Genomic DNA, 20,131 nt, shown 5'->3' with positions numbered 1-20,131 from the left:
GTCCACCGAAAAAGACAACGAGGGAGGAGTGGGTGTGTCTGTTACTACTTAGGGGCAGCCATAACGCTTTAAACACGTGAATAAGAGTTACCAGCGTCCATATTTAAAGCAAAACTATTTAATCTGGCTGGTAAATGTTTGTTATCTCGGGAGTTAGCAAATTGACGCTAACGTAGATGTAACGTCATTTCCCTTCCTGTTCTAACGGCCAAACATGGGAGGTTTAGCTAAAGCGTCAAATCCGAGCTAACAACTCAACTGTCCGCAACTAGTGTGTGCAGTCGTGTTTTATTTCCTTGTGAGCGACGTGTGGACGACACCAGCGGCCGGCTGATTTACCGAAGTGGACGTGACGCCTAACTTAAAGTAGCAGGCAGCAGCCAGGGGGGGTGAGCTGTAAGCTAGCAGGCTAACACGCGGCCAAGGGAAGGTTTGCTAATTCGCTCATTCCGCTTTCATCTGATCTCAAAAGGTTTGAGCTGCCCACCGTCAATGCCCTGTGCACTGCGTGGATGGGGAAATAGTTAGCAAGTGGAGCCGAAGAGGTAACCAGCCAGCAGTTCTGTTAAACATGGAGGATGAGGAGGTTGCAGAGAGCTGGGAGGAGGCGGCGGACAGCGGGGTGAGCAACATCAACGTTGTTCAAATATTCTGCTAAACAAGGTTGTGGCCTGATTTCAGTCTGGCAGCCAGTCAGGCTCACAGCGAGGATCCGCGCCACGCTAAATGGGTCTTGGTGCTGGAAAACATTAACGTGTTGTTTATCTCGGCTTGTTTTCTCATCAAAGAAAGCAGCCTGGCTGAGTCTTGCAGGCCTCGCTGTCCCACAACGACCTGGGTCTGAGTCTGGCTTCATGTCATTTTATTAGCTAAGCAGAATTATCTTAAGGTGTGTGTAAAACCAGTGGGACAAAGAAAACTAATTATTACAAAGTGGACTTTTTCCCCTATAATGCTCTCATTGTTTAGACCCGCCCATTGCGGAAATGACAGGCTGCACTGAGGTGAATCATTACAATATTATAACACTGTTGTATGTTCAGCGTTTTTTTAAATATAGTGTGCTGGGTATAATCAAATAGATCCAGCATAGTTCAGTTTAGTCTAGTGTGTGTTGGCAGGCTGAACCACTCTGATTTGATTGTTGCAAACTATGTAAAATGACCTGGTTGTTTTTGTCATTTATCTCCTGAAATTAAATATTATATCCTTTACAATTACAAACATTTTAAGTGGCTGCAAAAGCATCTGACTGTGCACAATGTTATCATGGATGTTAATTTAATGTTATGCTTGAGTTGTTGCATGCTCTTCATCCTCTCATCCAGCGTATGAGCAACCTGAATCCAAGTGCTGGAAATGTGTTTAGATTATCTAACGCTAAGATATGTACATGGATTAACCTGTGAACTTTTTACTTTAATTACAAATTGTCTGAAAAAATCTGAAAATGTATTTCATAATACATGTAGTGATCACATTTTAAGTGCTGTAACACCCGCCCTCCGTCAGGTTAACATAGGAAATACAAAAACGCAACTATCTAATTATCTAATCTACTCTGTGCATACTAGTTATACAGTATGTGGTGTATTTAAGAAGATTTCTCATCACACGACTGTGTTTTCCATAATAAGTGTTGGATACAGTTTCTTGTAGAATCAATACTACACTGTCAAACTAGCAAACACAGCCAAAATAAATACACAGTTGCTATGAAAAACAAATCAATTTCCTAACAAATGTCATTCGATCTTGTGAGGTCCTCTGTGTGGTTTTACAGAGAACAGAGTATCTACATTGTTGGCTGTAGGTCACCGATTACTGACCAGAGATTAGATACGCCTCACCATAACAAGGGATGTCATAATATCTTTCAAAAACATGTTTTCATAGATTCTAGAAACCAGTCCGCACTTAATAAATCTGGATCTCGTGAGCGTGTTTGCTATACAGGTCAATTAATGCAAATCTAACAAGTATTTCTCTCTTCCCAGGAAATCGAGAGACGGCTTGAGGCTAAACTGAAAATAAATCAGGAGGCAAAGTAAGCAAATACAAAATGTATCAAAGATGTTTAACACAAGGTAAGACGACTTTTTTTTCTCCAGTAACTTTATTCCTCTCATGTTTTTACCCACACAGGAAATCCAGCTTGGGTTCAGGTGGCTCACCTGTTCGAACTGCTATTGTAATCCAGGACGACTCTCTGCCTGCTGCACCGCCACCACAAATTCGAATTTTGAAACGTCCCTCAAATAACGGCACCGCAGGAAACCCTGCATCCTTGACTCGTCCCTCTCAGCAGATGAAGTCTTTGGCCCAGCGGGAGGCAGAGTATGCAGAAGCCAGACGAAGGATTTTAGGTAGTGCTTCTTCAGATGATACTCCTCAGGACAATCCATGCCAGGACAGGTAAGATATGACAACACAGAAGAACAATAATGGATTCACACAGTATTTAGAATTGAGATGAAAAAGTGAAAAACAGTCATTTAATGTACTCTCGTTTCTTCTTGTATCATTAGGCCAGCTCGAATGAGCGTGCAGCAACCATCAGAACCAGTTCGTCCAAACAATCACGTGGTCCGCCAGCCCACTGGCCCAGATGGCACCTCAGGCTTCCGACTCTGCAGATAAACAGGTGCTACCTGCTGCAAGGAGTCAGCTGTCTCCCTGAGAGGGCACGAGGGGTGGCAGTTAAAGGGGATGTGTGTGGTATGAAGAGCAGAGTGGTGGGATGACACCGATATTTGACAGACATCAGAAATACGAAGACGTAGCACGGACCGAAATGAACTTCTCCACCCTCTCTCTTCTCTGCTTACTGGCGTGGTCTTTGCCTTTCACCTTGTCTTTTCCTTCTGGGGAACATTGCAAGGGGCTGGCAGAGATCAGCCAAAGATCTGAATCCCCTTCTGTTCCACACTGTGAACAGGCTTTGGCCTCACATCCCCACACACTGTGATACTTTGATGTACCATGAGGTGCCCTATGATTTTAAGTACGATTGGCCGGCCGCACGCCAGGGCATCAGGTGTCTGTCTCTTCAGGGAGAATGAGGAGAGTTCGTGAGTCTGTGGGAATTCCCCGGAGATGTAGAAACGAACGAACAAGCGAGCAGGCCTTTCCACTGACTGAGCTGTGGATCATGGCTGGGTGTCCACCGGGAAGCTGGCCTCAGTTTGTTGGGTCCAGTGGAAATTAAGTGTTTGGCAGTGCTGAGAGTTTACTGTGTGTTCAGCAGCTTTAGTGCAAGGTGACAGAAAGTCAAACTGATCCAACATTTGGAGTAAAAGTGCACTGTGCTCAAAAGTGTGTTTTAGTGCTGTAGTTGCATAGCAATGGCAGAGGCTCAGACCAGCACTTTCCACAGTCCGCAGGCCTCTGTTTGGCACTGGTGGCACCGGTGGGCACACAGCCTGTGGCCAAAGATTATAGATCGGAAGAACAGAATGTCTCAAATCGAAGCTTATTCAAGCAATAATATTGAATTTTCTCCCTGAATTATTTTTTACATATTGCCTAATTACCTGTGCTGTGGTTTGCTTCAATTATTATTATTATTTTTTTTGTTTTAAACGGTTTACATTGTTTCTTCATGCTTCATGTTTTTTTGTTTTGTCATGTTAAAGTCAGGAGGTCAGTAGCGTCTCAGAGATTAAATGATGTAGCCAGATGTAGGAAACTTTACTAGTAGCATCATTAAATTTTTTGAAATTGGAAACCCATTCATGAATTGAAAATCTAAAGTTATCATGCAGAAATGTCCCTCCTGTGTGTTGCCTTGCCGTTTTCTAATAGCTAAGTTGGAACTTCGCTTACAGCCAACTGTGCTGCATCTGTCCAGAAAAGATTTTGATTGGGTTTTGCACCAGCTGCAGTATATTGACTAATCTTCTAATAAAAAGATGGTTTGCAAATTCTTCAGAAATAATTATTTGATGCCAGCGTGGAGGGTGAAACAGCCACATGACAGCTGCTTTAGTCCGGAAAAGGGTCAGGGAAATTTGTGAATTCAAATATGATGATGTAATGATGTTTTAATCCGCGTTCTCCAGAGTGAAGCCAAATTCCCCGGCCTGGTTTTGATGAATGTTTTTCCTGGTCTGTTTTTACGCTATCGTTTGCCACAGATTGATGATTAAAGTTTGCAAACCATGAAATCAATAATCTCATCAGATACTGATGAGTTACCAGTACTGATTATCACAGGCAGGTTCACAATGAATTGGACCTATCACACTTGTATGCCTTAAATAATAAATGATTCCTGGTTACACACATATAATTCCCAGCGGGTAGAACATGTTGCGCTTTTTTGTGTGCTTGTGATAAGTAATTATATCACTGAATAAAATCATTGAGGCACAGTTTATCGCTGCACTCCGCAAGAGCTTTAGGCAAATACTCAGTAAGAGTGCAATAATGCTTTTCTTTCAGAAGTGTTTCATGACTGCTTTGACCATAATTTGTCTAGATGTTTTCTAGTGTCTGTAAAACCACTGATTGGAAATGTTCACAAGAAGGCAAAACTGATTCACAGTAAATTAAACAAAAGCAAACTATGTGGCTAAAACTGCTGCGTTTGTGTTCGTTCTCTAATGTCTGGGAACGGAACTTGTTTGACAGCAGTATAAGTTGCCTACAGCAGCTCTAACATCTCACTATTTTTGTTTTATGAGATAGTGTACGCTGTTCAGGGAGGACAACATGTAAGGCTGTAAACTGGAGTTGGATATACACCATCAAGGATACGTGCCTGTGACACAGTGTTCCCTGGGATTAGGTTCAATTATTGAAATAAAATGGATTTAGAATAATAATTAAAAGTGAATATGCATCGTGTTCCTGATCCACCCATGAAGCTTTGTTTCAGTCATTCACAGCCACCCGTCTTGATGTCATTGTTATTTTGAAACTTGAAAAACATTAATGAAATTTGAATACCCTTTAATAAACACACTTCAGAAATAGAACTTTGTGTATGTTTGTTTTACATGCAGTGAAACCTGGTTCAACAAGATGAATTCAAAGTACACTGTCGTCGTATCGTTATATTACCCTGCCTATTACATGGCTTTGTTTGAAAGAAATCAATAATTTTAAATAAATGTTGATTTAAAATGTATTTTATTTTATTGCCTCCACTATCAGTTATACAGAATAGATAAATGACAGAACAACAACAGCTTGACTTACAGCTCTGAAACCACACCTAGAGTTTGTTATTAAAGCCACAGAATACAGATGAGTTATCTAAACCTGTTCCAATATCTTAGACCAACTAGATAATGAGGTATTTACTTATTTTGCATGAGAATCATATTTACTATATATTCTGATGCATACCCCTGCCCAGTCGATTTGTTTGTGCCAACTGACAATAAACCTTAAATAAGAAAGTTTTACCTTCACTTTCACAGCCTACAAAAAATACAGAAAGAAGAAAAGAAATGTGAAAAATACATTTCTATAAAATCAATAGCCGATTAGACATGTATCAAGCACACTGTGCCCTCTTACATTAATGTTATCGTGGTACATCAGGACACTTTAGTGCTGCTGTCTCCGGGGCCTGAACCCTCCCGGCCACAGGGGGCGCTGTGCTGGCCGAGCACCGCCGCTCTCTCTGGGCCACCGTCGTCTGCTGGAGCTCCAGCCGAGGTATCCATTGAAATTCGGAAGTTGGTTTTGATAGTTGGTGAAACTTGACAAAATGGCAGAAGACAACAGTTATGAGTCCATGCTGTGTGTGAAGCCCGAGGTTCACGTCTACCGGATCCCGCCGCGGGCCTCTAACCGTGGCTACCGGTAAGATGGCCGGTGGTGACCGACCCAGTGTGCAGCAGGATAATATGACGGAGCCTGCACCCATTATCGGACAGCCAGGCGTCTGGGTGGATGTCTGTCACTTTACTGCGTCTCTTTTCGCAATGTAGTCGACGGTCACAGTAAAACTGACAGACGGAGGTTTACTTTAGCACACAGCACTTAGCTCACACACACTCTAGCGGCTACGTGCGGTAATTCCGCTAATGTCAGCCTCATTGCGAAACACAAACTAGCTGCTGCGTTAGCTCTCTGAAATAAGACACCGTCATCCCTGTGTCAACAAACATCTCTTTACCTGTGGCTTACACTTGTTGACATCTAAAGAGGCAACTTTTCCGTTAAAGCCATGTTAAATGGCGCCATTGCCGATAAGCCAAAAAAGGTTTTTAAAATGTGTTTTTTAAATGGCACGGCTCAGATATGTCCGATAACGGATGCTGGACGTTGGAGTTTATGCTAGTTGTTAACTTGACGCTAAGTGTCCACGAATGACGGTAAACTGTAGTTTGCTTGATGACTGTTGATTATTTCAACAATAAATGCACTGCCTGCCGTCAAACGGTGGCCTGTTCAGTGCTGTGTGTGCTTTTATTACGGACTAAATGATCTCTTAACATTATAATTAGTGTCGTCAAGTGTCACAGTTTAACGTGACTTCTGTCGCTGCAGCATTATCAAGCTTTTAGCTGACATGACCGTTCATTCCGCCCATTTACTAGCTTTTCCTGGAGCTTTCAACTGTATCTCGTGGTTTTCCTCCACGGTTCGGATTTGCTCAGATGTCATGAAGAAAACAGAAGACCACGAAATGCAGTTAAAAGCCCAGATACAAAAAGATACTAAGTGGACATTGACTTAATATATTTTTTCTTGTCAAATTTGTAAATTAAGATAAAAATGTTATACTTTTTAATATTTTTGTTGATGATAAGCCATATATACGTTTATTTTGTCTGCTGCATTGAGAGGAGCCAATGGATCTTTTAAGTGATCTATTACAGATTTTGTAGCACCACTGTCTTAAGTCGTTTTGTTCGTCCACTGTGGGATTGCTTTTCTTCAGCTGGCAGCAGAACAAAAGACATCACTGTTTGCACAAATATCTCACTGAAGACCTTCATTTTCATTTCCTCCTGCTTGACAAGCCACAGCTGTCTGTATAAAAACAGCTTAATTCTGCCATTTCAGTGAACAAGGAGTAGACAAACCACTTTCGTATTCATGTCTGTTTCCTGTTTTTCTAGTGCTGCTGACTGGAAGCTGGATGAACCTGCATGGAGCGGTAGGCTGAAAATCACTGCAAAAGGCAAGATGGCCTACATTAAGTTAGAGGACAAAAACACAGGTAAACGAACCGGCATCTCCTTGTAACTAAATGAGATTACGTGCTTTCTGCATGTCTGTGTCAGTGTGCACATAATTCACCGCATGAATTCTTCATCAATGTCACAAGACAAATAGCTTTACAGTTAACTCTTGTACGAAACTGTGCGCGACAAGGAGATCAACTCATTTATTCATTAAAGCGAGCCTTTCAACATTCCATAATAAGCACCATGTTGGAGTAAAGCGCTGGTTGTTTAAAGTCTTTTCTAAGGTCTTTTAGAGCGGCCCTGATGTGCGCAGCTAGAAGGAGTGAGACTTATACTTAGGGAATATAGATCCTCTAGTAGTTATTTGCTATGGTTAGCTTCATTAGCTTTATTCATCTGCACATCAAGGTGGTTAAAAAGTGTTTGAGACTTGAATCATTTGGTTCACAGCATGAAGGAATCTGGCTATTGTGATGTACTTTCTAATGGATTAAAGGGAGTTAACTAAAGCCACCCTACTATTTTATTAGCAAAAGAGTGACGGACACGGTGAGTCGTATTTTACTAAAACAAAAGAGGGATTATGTTAAAGCATCTTGCTTGCAGAAGTTCAGCCTTTTACGCAGAGTTTGTGTCATTTTGGGTGATGACAAGTACGGAGGAAACGCACAGTATGCAGTGTTACTGCAGTCATCACTGTAAACGGTAATATGTAATTACACAGCAGATTCATGGCCTTGCTTCATTCAAATGAATTATTTACTTATTCTTTCTGCCATGTTTGCTGAGCATGTGCTCAAGGCTGGTTATGAATGTGTGGTTTGTTTTGTAGCTGCTCAGGCCAGTTATACAGTTCCAGTCACATTTATCATAGAGAGCCTCTAAGAAAATATGAACAGCATCATACGTTTGTCACAGTGTGATCAAAGCGCCTGCCAACAGGCTTTATATCTTTTTTTTTTTTTTTTTTGTCTGTTTGAACCAACCTTTTTACTTGATCACAATGCTGAAAACAACCCTAAGGCCCCATTTGGTGTAAATTTGTTCTTCGTAGGAGAGTTGTTCGCCCAAGCTCCAGTTGATCAGTATCCAGGGAGCGTAGTCGAAGCTGTGACAGACTCCAGCAGGTATTTTGTGATCCGGATAGAGGATGGAAATGGTAAGACACGTTCACCAGAGACGCCGCTTTTACTTAAAAACATTTTGAAAATAAGAAACACTTACATAGGTGAATATGCTAAAAAGACCTCTAAAATGCAATGTCACATTAATATAGAATTACATGTCAAAAAAACATCTATTGAAATCTAAATTTAGGAATGCATTTTAAATTATTAAAAAGATGAACTGTAGCCATCCAGTCTTCCTAATTATGGTACATTTTTCTGTTTCAAGACAGTCAGCATTCAGACTGAACAGTGTAAGTGAAACAGTGCATTAGCCTTTCCCTGAACAGTGGAAACAACCATTTCATCTGTCTCACACTGCACTTGTCAAGTGACAGTAAATTAAGTCAAAAGGGATTTTTTTTTTACATCCAGGTACCACCTAGTGCTGTTTAGAACATTTATCTGGTTTTTAAATGTATATGTATGTAAATATGAAATATAGATATATTTTGAAATGGCTTAACTCTGATAATTTAACTTGCACTATATATCCTACTGTAGGAAAACGTTTGTTTTATGTTTTATCATGTAATGTATAAGGTACCCTAATGTGCTTTTGTCTTTACCTTTGCATTTATACAGGACGTCATGCTTTTATCGGTCTGGGTTTTGCTGATCGCGGAGATTCGTTTGACTTCAACGTAGCTTTACAAGACCATTTTAAGTGAGTTAGCTTCTGTTTCATCACCTTTTATACCATTTGCTCTGTGTGCTGCACATTTGTCCTTCATGCATATAATTCATTTAATTTCATCTTGCTTCTGCAATGACCCAATTTGACTCAAAAGTTACTTTAGTGATAATTATTGTGTTTTCTTACTTTATTTGTAAAGGTGGGTGAAGCAAGAAGGTGAGCTCGCTAAACTGGAAGCTTCTGAGAGCGCTGCGCCTAAACTGGACCTCAGCTTCAAGGAGGGGCAGACTATCAAGATCAGCATTGGGGTGAGCACATTAGAGATGTAAAGCAATTATTAAAAGGATGAAAAAATAAATTGTACCCTGACAGATTGTGTGAAGAAAAGAAACCCATTAAACTATCATAAGTCCATCTGTCACAGAACATCAAGAAGAAGGACGCAGGTGGTGCGAAAGCGCGGCCCATGGTTGGGGGTCTTCTCCCACCTCCACCAGGTGCAAAGGCTGGAGGTGTCTTGCCACCTCCTGTGGGGCCGTCGTCAGTCTCAGCCGAACAGACCAACACTGGTGATCACCCCGCTGTTGTATCAAATCACATGTTTTTAAAAGAAATCATCTTCACATGATTTAAACAGTATTCATGCTTTCCATAATTGGTTTTCTCCCGCTGCAGCCTCTCTTTTAGACTTTGGGTCCCCCGTCCCTGCAGCCCAACCGAGCTCTGACGTGTGGGGGGATTTCACGTCCGCAGGCTCCAAGTAAGCTTCTCACGAAAACGTCCCCTACATTTGTTTGTCTGTGCGGTGGTCATCATGTCCATCCGTCATGTTTGCATTGGGGATTGTTTTTGAATCCTTTCACACTCCATCATCGCTCTCATCTCCCACCCCTCCAACCCCCAACCCTCTCCTCCACAGCTCCAGTAAAGACGCTGTCAAATCAGGATGGGTGCAGTTTAGTTGAGTGGTGAGAAACCGTGCACACACTCAGGTTCCATACATTCCACGGACAGGACGATTGTGGCAGAAAGAAACTAAAAGAGAGGGACACACTTGACCGGCTCATTCACTGCACCTGTTCTGTAAAGAATCTGCTCACGTAAACTATAGCCCGCTGACCAACACACTCTAGAGGAACAAACAACAAAATGTACATATTTTTTACTTTCTTATTCTACCTTTTCACACTCTGCCTTACAGCGGGAGGGTGCCTTTCTTCCCTTTTCACTGTTAATCTGTCCACAAATCAGATTTGCTGCTGTTCCTCGTCTTTACAACATCGTGTACATCATCTTTTCCCCCTCCTGTCACAACGTTACATCATTACACCAGCACTCATCTCAAGGTTGTTTTTACCATTTTGGGAAAGTTGAAAGTTTTACCTGTTGAAGTATCCATGTTTTGTTTAGCTGTATACCAGCGTGTGTTTTTTTTTTTTTTTTTTTCTCTGTTTCCTAGTTGTTCTTTTAGTTCTTTGTAAGATTAGTTTTACGTTAAACCTCATTAGCCTTCATCAAAAAAACACCCAGATGTTTTTTTTAATCACAGCGTTGGGGTGGGGGGTCATGATTGCCATTTTGTCTCTCATTCAGAGTCCACGTGCTTTGTTGGCAAGTCCATGTTTGTCTCTGTGTGAACACTCTTCATACGTCTTTTCCTCATGTTTTGTTGCTTTTTTAAAATGTGCCTTTTACCAAATGGAAATTTCCTTAATCGTGTTGCTAATTTGCATTGAACATTTGATGAAGTGCCTTTCTGAAAAAGATTTAAAATGTATGTCTTCTTGTAAATAAACAGTATATTTCACTCGCTCTTGTTCTGATTTATATAGATAGGTATATTCTCTGTTTCTCCTCCTCCACAGCTGCAGTTTGTTCTCCAACATCACCATATTGGGCCAAGTTGAAGCTTTTTCTATTGCATGAAGTTGCATGGAGTTATAGCTTACTTTCAGTAAATTACCAGTTACGTCCTCAATTTTTTTTAAACTTTTATTGAACATCAGATAAGAAAGCAGGTGTTATCATTGTGAAACACATAATTTCAAGCAGCATAAACAAGCTATGATTTAAATGAACTTCAAGGGGTTTTTAATCAAAATATGACGAAGTAACTCGGGGTCTTCAGGCACTTTTCCAGCTTTTGGAGGATTCAAAGAAAATTTTCAAGCCATTTTTAAATGCCACAAAGTTTAGAGCACCATGAAACCTTAATTTAAGTGTAGAGAAGCGGTTCCTGAGATTCAGTATCTTTTTGACAAAAACAACATACATTTCTATCCAAACCTTCTCCTCAGTGTAATCAGCAACAGAAACTACGGCATTACTTTTATCTTAATCATAGCCAGATATTTTCTTTTTCACTCAGGTTAATTGGGGTTTATTTAAGAAATGTTGTCATGTTGTGTTCAAGTAACTTTATTCTGATGATGTTAATATTTCTGTATATTAAGCATTGGAGATTTGCCTATTCTCCATCTTTTTTTTTTTCAGATTTTTGTTTTACATCTAATTGTAGATTTTATTCTGTTTATTAATGCACAGAACAGTATTTCAGATCCTATAATAGATATAATACAGACTATTAAAAGATTTCCCTTATTCTTCTGACTGTGCTGCAAATTTTCATTAATTTGAAACTCAGATTTTAGATCAATTTACCAGACTAGATGCAAAGGCTTTAACTTTGCTTATTGTAACTGACAAAACGTATTTTGTTAAAAAATAAATCACAAGTATGACTGAAAAGCCTAAATAGTAAACGTTTTTGAAGACATACAGAAATGCCCAAATCACAGCCAAACCAACTAGACAAGTTTGAGTATAATGTGTATGATGTGAGAGCACTTAACCTGAAAAGAGCCATAAAGGTCATTATTTGGGATCACCTGGACTTTGAGACTTACTAAAGTGGTAGGTTTACCAGCTCAGGGTATATTTGGGTACATTTGTGTGGAAAAACAACAATGTTTCTGGATGGATTTCTGACATAATATGTGTGCATGCTGCAGCATGATGGCAGCAGATCATCGTGGTGTGTGTCTGCAGGCAGAGCTGCGCACAGAGCAGCGGGCTGGAAGTCCCTCCCCGGAAAAAGCATGGAGAAGATTTCAGAGCGAGGCAGCACCGCCTGCAAGCAGCTGGTGATCCGTCTGTAACCGCTGTGGATGGGGCTTGTTGGTGGTGTAGAGGTGCTCTCGGGATCATGGAGGACTGCGCTCATCGGCCTGATCTGTCGAGGTGAGGCTATAAAACAAAAGGCGGGAGGAGGAGGACTTCACTGCGTTCGCGCATCACGACATGAAGCGTGCTGAATCCCGGCTGTTGTTTCCTCAGCAGCGCGTTTGTGTTTGTGGATCTGTGCTGCTGCTGCTGTGAAACAAAGTCTGAATTCACGAGCAGTTGAATTTGCTCGGATGCTGCACAGTTTAATGTGTAATCCTTCCCCCTTCTCCTTCTCCTTTTTCTTCCTCCTCCTCCTCCCGCCTCCAACTCCTGACAGAGACTTTTGTAAACTTAGGCGTGTCCTCTTGGATGTATTTTTTAGTGATGTTGTCCGGAAGAGGATGTTTAAAGAATATTCCTCTTGTGAGTAAACCGTCATTCGGTTTGAATGACGGTGTTGAAGTATAAAAGAGGAAGCAGCTGATGATGATGATGATGATGATTCTTGATTGTAGATCACACTGTTTATTCAGCAGCTCATGTGTGGCTGCATCACTGGCCTGGTGTGGTTTGTTAGTGGAGATGACAGATCAACAGGTGTGCACTTCACCAGGCATAAATCACCTATAAATCTGTGCCATTCATCCACCAACAGGCCAGTTGGGGGCGCTACAGTCTTGACCAACTAATACTTATGGTCCAGCAGTTCACCAGGAATCATTGCAAAGCAGTGACTATTTTGGACAATTTACAAAGTGTTTAATGATAAAACAGTGGAAGGGAAACTCTGTCAATATGCTGACAATATGTCTGTAATTCATTATTATCAACATGGATGCACTTTCACTGTTACAATAACATTTAATGATTGATTTTCCGTAATGTCTAACTTTTATAGTGTAACTTACCTGAAATATGTGACCGTTTGTGTTTGTAATGAAAGTTTGTCAATGATACGTTGGCTTGTGTGGCTCATCTCTATATATTTACTTCTATATTTGTGAGGATCACTTAAAATTTTACACCCTGAGACAGAAAAAGGGAGAGAGAGAGGACATAATAAAATATTTTCCCCTTACTACAAATGTCTGTTTAAGTGTTAAGTCTTAATTTCAGTGTTAAGGTTAGAGGTTGGATATAGGAATAGAGCTGTAATGGTAAAGAATAAGGATTGAGGAATAAATTATGTTAATGAGGATCCTCACAAGTGTAGAAGTATAGATGTGTGTGTGTGTGTGTGTGTGTGTGTGTGTGCTGGGGGTCTGCTGTTGACACAATGATACTGTTGTCTGTAACTATGACGATCCAAACACCAAGTAGTGCAGCACAGACGTCCTTGGGCTCAACGCTTGTGTCACAGTTTGACATTCACATGTCTGCAGGCTCCTTTTGAGAGACATTTGCTGATGCTTCCATGTATTGAACAGGCTCAGCCTTAACACTTCAACAACATCAGTTCGTCTGCAGATTACAGTAGTAAAAACCTCACTGCCTTTTCGCTCTGTTTTTGGTCTCTACCAACTAGTGAGGGAAATATCTGGCTTTTGCTGCTAAATGCTCCACTCTGTTTCTAACTGTCTGTTTACTCTTGATGCTGTGCAGGTGGTGTACAGTGGGTTGTTAGTGTAGTTTTTGGTAACAGCAGGCGAGAGCTATGAGAGCAGTTAGAATCAACCAAAAAAGTAACATTGCGGGCCAGATGGCCAAAGCATGAGCTGAAACTCAATGTAAATCACTATAAAGTCTGGCGATAATTCTCCAAGGATTCATCATAAGCGACCCGTCGTTATTACACAAATAGACTTTATTGCCATGCTACAACCAGACTATATTGGGGAACACATATGGAGCCTGCAGCACACTTTTGCCCTGGGGCTAGCTCGCTAACAGGCCCTGCAGCTAAAGCTAAAACTGCAAAATTGGCTGTTGATTCGCAGTGGGATTGGCAGTACTAGCAACCCCCCTGACATAACGTTGAGTTTAAATGATTTTTGAACTTTTCTCTAAAGTGCACACGGAGAACACTTGCAGTCATGAATTGTACAAAATATGACATTTGCACATTTTTGGGGTAAAATTGTTGACTTTAAATAATAGCAGAAACATCCTACTTTTCCAATATTAAAAAAAAAACGATCAATGCAAATCCTAATAGGTTTTTGCCTTGTAAGTTGAAGACTCTTAGAGTTTTATTTGTGTTGTGTGCTTGAACAGCAATGGTCTGGAGGTTTACTGGATGTGACCAGTGAGAGTGGAGCAGTGGGGGTGGAGGTGCGGGGGGGGGGGGGGGTGCATTTTAAAACCTGCTAATCCTGCTGTCCTCAATCTCTGCCTGCCTGGACCGGAGGAGGCGACAGGACGAGCTCACTCCTCGTCACTCCTCTGACACCAAACTTTATCGGCTCCTCCTGCAGCAGCAAATCACAACCAGCTCTTTACTCCTTTATCTTTGGAAAGATAAAGACGACAGTTCAGCCCGCCGAGACGTAGCGTTTGCTCGGAGTTAATCCTATTCGCTGGAGGATTTCAAATATCTTCTTCCACCGCGATGAGCGCTGCGGAAAACTCAGACACCGACTCCAACAAACTGGAGTCAGTGATACAGGTGAGGCACACCGGGCCCTCCTCCACCTTCCTCCATCTCTGGCAGGTGTCTGTGTTGTGTTTTCATTATGCAGCAGTTTTGGGCTGGTGTACTTGCTGTGGCACCTCCTGGTCTTGTGGCTCTTTGTACACATCATCATCATCATCATCATCATCACCTTTCAGTTTATTGTGCATTGTTGTCATTGCCTGTACACTCAGCTGTGCTGTATATTTGCTGGGGATGCCATTTTTTATCATTTTCTCTCAAATGTAAATCACTTAAATGTCTGTTTTGTACATCAGAGGCTGGAGGAGAGTGTTTTGTCTGAGGAGAAGAGGCTGACGGTGCAGGGCCCTTCACCAGATGCCCCCCCTACATGTCTACCGGCTCGAGTGCGAGAGATTGTCACAAAGAACCTCACAGATACGTGTGAGTTGCCGCAATCTGCTCTCCAATCGTATCAAAGTTATGTTTTGACTCTCTTCTTTGCCTAATTGTTGCCTCTGTTCGCCCTTTCTGTCAGCAGCCGGAGCCATGTCCTCCGTCATGTCCCTCCAGGAGGAGAACCGGGTCCTGCAGGGAGAGCTGGCGAGGCTGGAGGACCTGCTGGCACACAGTCGAGCGGACAGAGATGAGCTCGCCATCAAGTACGGCGCAATTAGTGAGAGGGTAAGGCAAGACACCGGGGCAACAACAACAAGCAGCAGCTGATGGCAAGGAGGGCAGAATAGGAGGAGTGAGTGGAGGATAGGATGAAGATAAAACTGTTAGAGACTACATGTGACTGTAAACAAGGTCAAATATGATGGTTTCTATACATGAATGTCCATCAAACTGCGCTCTCACCATAAAAGACTTTCTAAATCCTAAAGTTTATAACGTCTACACCTAAAGGGAATGCTGTGGCTCTGTCCCGTTTTCCCGTTTCAGGATTTTCTTTGGTTTTTCTTTGTGTGAGATTTGCCGGTCTCCCAGGTGATGGGGGCTGGAATGAACTGAAGTGGAATGTTGCCATGGCATCAGTCACCCCGGGCGACTGTAAACAGGGGCTTCAGTGGAGACAGAGGAGGTGTAGTGGTGGGTGGGCGCCCCATCTCGCTTTGGGTTGAACATTACTAAAGGACACATGCAGGTCTGCATCCAAAAACAACAAAAAGGCAACTCAGATGAAGCTCAAGGAAATTCAAAGAAACAAGGATCTTTATAAAACTAATAACTATAAACCAATGTCAAACAGTCTCAGCGTTAGAGGACCGCTTCTCGTTGACAAAGCAGTGTTTGTCCCACAATCAATAACCCGTAGAAAGTTCTCAGCAACAGGTTTTCGATTAGAAAGATTTTAGGAAGAGAGTGGCCTTCATTCTCTTTTTTAATAAACCATTTTGATTTCAATTAAAGTAAATAAATTGTCTCCACCCGGGAGGCTTGAACTGTCCCTGCGGGAGTGAGTGGGCGAAACAAGATGTTGGCAGGAATACTTTAAAATAACACACACTTGTTTAGATGTCAGGCTACAGACGGCCAATTATTGTACCTACAGTCATGCTTAGAGGTTTCCTTTGCATAAAAATAAAGCAACAGTTAACAATGCTGGGTACTTTAACCATATGAGTGCAGCAAAATGATGATCCTGAAAACAATATAGGGGAAAATCTCATTATCTATGATTGCTGTCTGCTAGTTTATTCATTATTGATACACACACTTCACATGAGCGTTAAACGTTTACGTTTACGTGTACAGAATCTGATGGAGCAGAATTGAAACTCATAAGTTGCCAGACTTTTTATAATAGTGATACAATTATCTGTGCAAAATAAAAAAAAACATTCTTTTCCATTAATGCAATACAGTTATCAGTGAAACTTCCAGATACACTAACAGAGCCACTTCATTACACTTAAATCAGCTTCCTTCCCCATTCTGATGCTCGCTTTAAACTTCAGCAGATCGCCTTGACCTCGTCTAAATGCATTGAGATGCTGCCATGTGATTGGCTGATTAACTTCATATATACATATAAACTGAAAAGACTGAGTGAGGGGCGTCTGGCTCCTATAGTAAACAGTATATTACTAGATATCCACACAGAAGATCTTTAAAAAAACATGATTAGCCCTTTAAAATACTGAGAGGTAATATCTCATGAAGATGGTGCACTTTCATTTATAATTCCACATAATTCTTGCATCAAGTGGAGCGCTAACTTAAAGCATCAGTTAGCGCAGAGTTAATGATAAGTTACTGCAAGAACAACCATGTATTGTTCAGTGTCTGCACCACTTTGATCAAAATACAATCCTGCTGTTACTAATGAAACGGTCATTTCCAAGGTCAAGAACAAACTCTCAGTCTCAAATTCTAACTATGTTGGCATTTACAGTTCATGTAGGCACACAGTTCAAGTCACAGCATGGCAGCTCTGAGTGGATCTGTGACCATATGTGAAGCATGTTTATGTGACCCCCTGCCCTTCTCTTTTAATTACACTCACAGCTGGAGCAGGCGCTACGTTTTGAGACGGGAGACGGGGACCATGATTCGCCGGAGTCACGCAGCCTGGCGCAGCAGAACGTGGATTTACGCCGGCGGCTGGATGAGGAGCAGGCGACCTACAAGCGTAAACTCACTGCGTACCAGGAGGGTCAGCAGAGGCAGGCGCAGCTCGTGCAGAAGTTGCAGGCCAAGGTATGATTGTTGTATTCTGTCCTCAGCTGAGATGTGTTCATTGGTTTCAGTATGAGTCGGTAATGAATGTTCTGCTACTTCAGGTGCTTCAGTACAAAAAGAGATGTGGGGATCTGGAGCACATGGTGCAGGAAAAGTCGTCAGAGTTGGAGAAACACAGGCTGAGCGTGAGTGCTGTTTATTGATGTTGGCACCAGGAAAACGTTCTATCCACGCTTCCCACAAATAACACTTAAACTATCAAATCTTCTCTCTTAGGGCCACAGTGAAACATCAAATGGTCGCCATCAAGAGGAATCAAGCAGCAACCTGGAGGACGCTTTGATCCATCTGGAGGAAGAACAGCAGAGGTGACATAACATGAGAGACGCCTCATTTGTTTCTGTCTCCCTTTTTGGCTGACTGGCTCTGCCATCGTTGTTTATTTTTTCCCTTGTGTGTTTTCAGGAGCAGCAGTTTGTCTGCGGTGAATGCCATGCTGAGGGAGCAGCTGGAGCAGGCTGGTTTGGCCAACGAGGCTCTCAGCCAGGACATACGCAGGCTCACTGCTGATTGGAGAAAAGCCAGAGAGGAACTGGAACAAAAGGAGTCCGACTGGAGGAGAGAAGAAGAGGTGGGAGAGAGAGATGCTCACGAAACAGTAAAACTTTTAAAAAGAGAGAAAAAATGTGAAGATATTTTAGTTATTTATGTTATGGTTCGCCTCTCAGTCTTTCCACAGTTACTTCAGTCGTGAGCACAGTCGACTGCTGATGCTGTGGCGGCAAGTGGTCGGGTTCCGCAGGCATGTCTGTGAAATGAAGAGCTCCACTGAAAGGTTAACACTGTTATTTTCTGATTTTCTCATTTGAATCATATTGAAATGAGAGAACACACAGAACCACATTTGATGGCACTAACTTTTTTGCCCTCCGTCAATCTCTCTCCAATCTCAGGGACTTGTCGGATATGCGTAACGAGCTGGCTCGGATGTCCCACTCTGCTCAGGTGTCCTGCGCAGGTCTGAACAGCCGGGAGGGAGGAGCAGCTCTGGCCCTGGAGCGGGAGAAAGCTCTGCGGGTTCAGCTGGAGCAGCAGCTGAGAGAGCGAGTGGCGGAGATGATGAATCTTCAGGCCAGAACAGATGCAGAGAGAAGTGAACTCAACGTCAGGTCAGTGACTGTGTTTTGCTCTCTTATCAGATAAGTTGTTATTGATTTGACAGCATTTGTATGAAGGACTTTTTGATTATTGTCCTTGTTTTAACAGGTTGTCAGATTCAGTGCGAGAAAGCGAGAGACTAAAGGGCCAAATTGAGGAAAGAGACAAAGAAATTGTTGTACTGATGAGGAGGCTTGAGGTGAGAGGCCAGTCAAACAATGTTAACAACAGAACGACAATAAAGAAAAATTAGAGCCTTTAAGGCTGTAATATTTCTTTTTTTTGGGTCAGTTGCATTGATCTTCCCCCTCCAAGGGAATGAGGTGTCTGTGCTTCATTTTGCTCATTTTCCTTAAGGAGCAGAGTGGGAATGATGAGACTGACATGCAGATGATGAGAGCTCACACTGAGACACTGTTGGACACTCTGCGGGACATCGCTCAGGTAAACAGCCACTTTTATCCCGTTAGGATTTGAGTGCCTTGTGCTAATTTTCTGTTTATTTCTTATAGTCAGTGTTGTCAGATGGAGAGTCGTCATCAGAGGCGGACCAGGACAACTCCGGGGCTCCGCTGCTCGCATTGATCGCGGGCTCCTCCCCTCACCGCTCCTCCTCCCCTCGCAGGTCGTCCTCCCCCTCTCGGTCCTCCTCCCTGGCTCCTCTCTCCGATGTGGCACTGACCGCTCTGCGCTCAGCAGTCACAAACAAGGCGCTCCAGCTGCAGGTGACATGTTTGAACCCTTTGTATGATACTGCTCATGTAGTACACTGATATAGATGGTTTTGATTATAGCACAGTGTCTGCCTCAGGAAAATTTATAGTGTTACAAAAGTTACACTGAAAAAATGTGCCCCTGGTATTTTGGGTATTTCACAAACCTCGCTGTGAAGAATTTTTTATAGAACTACTTTTTCCAAAGAAATCGTCCAAAAAAGTCCTACAAACAAAACCCTCCGTGGTTTCAGGATGGAGGCAAAATCTTAACCAAAATGATCTGCATTAATAGATACAACTAAAAGTAATCAAATCCACTTGTGTTGTGTCTGCAGGATGTCCGAGGCCGTCTTCTCTCTGCCCAGTCCTCAGTTCAGCAGTTGCGCAAGCAGCTTTCAGAGAGTGATGTGGCTAAAAGAGAGACAGAACAGCAAAACCAAGCTCTTCAGAGAGAGAGGGATGCTGCTCAGAGAGAGAGGGAGACCGTGCAGAGAGAAAAGGACCGTCTGAAGCAGGAGAGGGAAACGCTGGCCAGGTTTACGGACACTTACATCACCTTGTACAACCTCCTTCTAATCTTTAAATCTTGCAGTGCATTTAACTCTACAATACATTGTTTTCCTTCACACATTATGGACATTGCAGTGAGAAGGTGAGCTTGGAGAAGACTCTGCAGGCAGCACAGAGCAGGAGCCAGATCCTTCAGATGGACTGTGAGAAACTTCAGCTCACTGTGACGTCCATGCAGCGAGAGCAAGATCACGAGAAGGAGGAGAAGGAGGCCGCCATTCAGGAGAGAGCCCGGGCAAAGGCAGAGACTCAGAGGATGTAAGCAGGCTAATTAATTGTGATTAAGTGATAATCCTCAAAGTCTGCACACATGT

General features: G+C 42.3%; 3 protein-coding genes across 3 annotated transcripts in view; all 3 read left to right on the top strand.

The window, feature by feature from the left end:
- The first annotated feature begins 31 nt into the window (after nucleotides 1-31).
- LOC139217033 (SUZ RNA-binding domain-containing-like) lies at nucleotides 32-4,979 on the top strand. Its single transcript, XM_070848302.1, has 4 exons — nucleotides 32-622; nucleotides 1,998-2,047; nucleotides 2,146-2,415; nucleotides 2,529-4,979. The coding sequence occupies exons 1-4, from the start codon at nucleotides 572-574 to the stop codon at nucleotides 2,638-2,640; spliced, it is 483 nt and encodes a 160-aa protein (XP_070704403.1). The 5' UTR covers nucleotides 32-571; the 3' UTR covers nucleotides 2,641-4,979.
- A 643-nt stretch (nucleotides 4,980-5,622) lies between these two features.
- necap2 (NECAP endocytosis associated 2) lies at nucleotides 5,623-10,758 on the top strand. The gene is made up of 8 exons (XM_070843838.1): nucleotides 5,623-5,814; nucleotides 7,080-7,180; nucleotides 8,203-8,307; nucleotides 8,900-8,981; nucleotides 9,151-9,259; nucleotides 9,376-9,520; nucleotides 9,627-9,711; nucleotides 9,871-10,758. Exons 1-8 carry the CDS (start codon nucleotides 5,720-5,722, stop codon nucleotides 9,914-9,916), a joined length of 768 nt encoding a protein of 255 aa, XP_070699939.1. The 5' UTR covers nucleotides 5,623-5,719; the 3' UTR covers nucleotides 9,917-10,758.
- Nucleotides 10,759-12,088: 1,330 nt separating this feature from the next.
- The window catches only part of LOC139212902 (rootletin), a 22,898-nt gene continuing 14,855 nt past the window's right edge, over nucleotides 12,089-20,131 (top strand). Inside the window, exons 1-14 of the mRNA XM_070843469.1 lie at nucleotides 12,089-12,191; nucleotides 15,006-15,132; nucleotides 15,227-15,372; nucleotides 17,200-17,391; nucleotides 17,475-17,558; nucleotides 17,650-17,741; nucleotides 17,839-18,004; nucleotides 18,102-18,208; nucleotides 18,327-18,542; nucleotides 18,640-18,730; nucleotides 18,889-18,975; nucleotides 19,044-19,256; nucleotides 19,583-19,782; nucleotides 19,893-20,075. Of these exons, the coding sequence (XP_070699570.1) occupies nucleotides 15,238-15,372; nucleotides 17,200-17,391; nucleotides 17,475-17,558; nucleotides 17,650-17,741; nucleotides 17,839-18,004; nucleotides 18,102-18,208; nucleotides 18,327-18,542; nucleotides 18,640-18,730; nucleotides 18,889-18,975; nucleotides 19,044-19,256; nucleotides 19,583-19,782; nucleotides 19,893-20,075 (1,766 nt within the window). The 5' untranslated portion in view covers nucleotides 12,089-12,191; nucleotides 15,006-15,132; nucleotides 15,227-15,237. The remainder of the gene's footprint in view (nucleotides 12,192-15,005; nucleotides 15,133-15,226; nucleotides 15,373-17,199; nucleotides 17,392-17,474; nucleotides 17,559-17,649; nucleotides 17,742-17,838; nucleotides 18,005-18,101; nucleotides 18,209-18,326; nucleotides 18,543-18,639; nucleotides 18,731-18,888; nucleotides 18,976-19,043; nucleotides 19,257-19,582; nucleotides 19,783-19,892; nucleotides 20,076-20,131) is intronic.

This window comes from Pempheris klunzingeri, chromosome 2 (genome assembly GCF_042242105.1).
Source record: "Pempheris klunzingeri isolate RE-2024b chromosome 2, fPemKlu1.hap1, whole genome shotgun sequence".
NCBI classification, from domain to species: domain Eukaryota; kingdom Metazoa; phylum Chordata; class Actinopteri; order Acropomatiformes; family Pempheridae; genus Pempheris; species Pempheris klunzingeri.
This window is presented reverse-complemented; position numbering and strand designations above follow the sequence as displayed.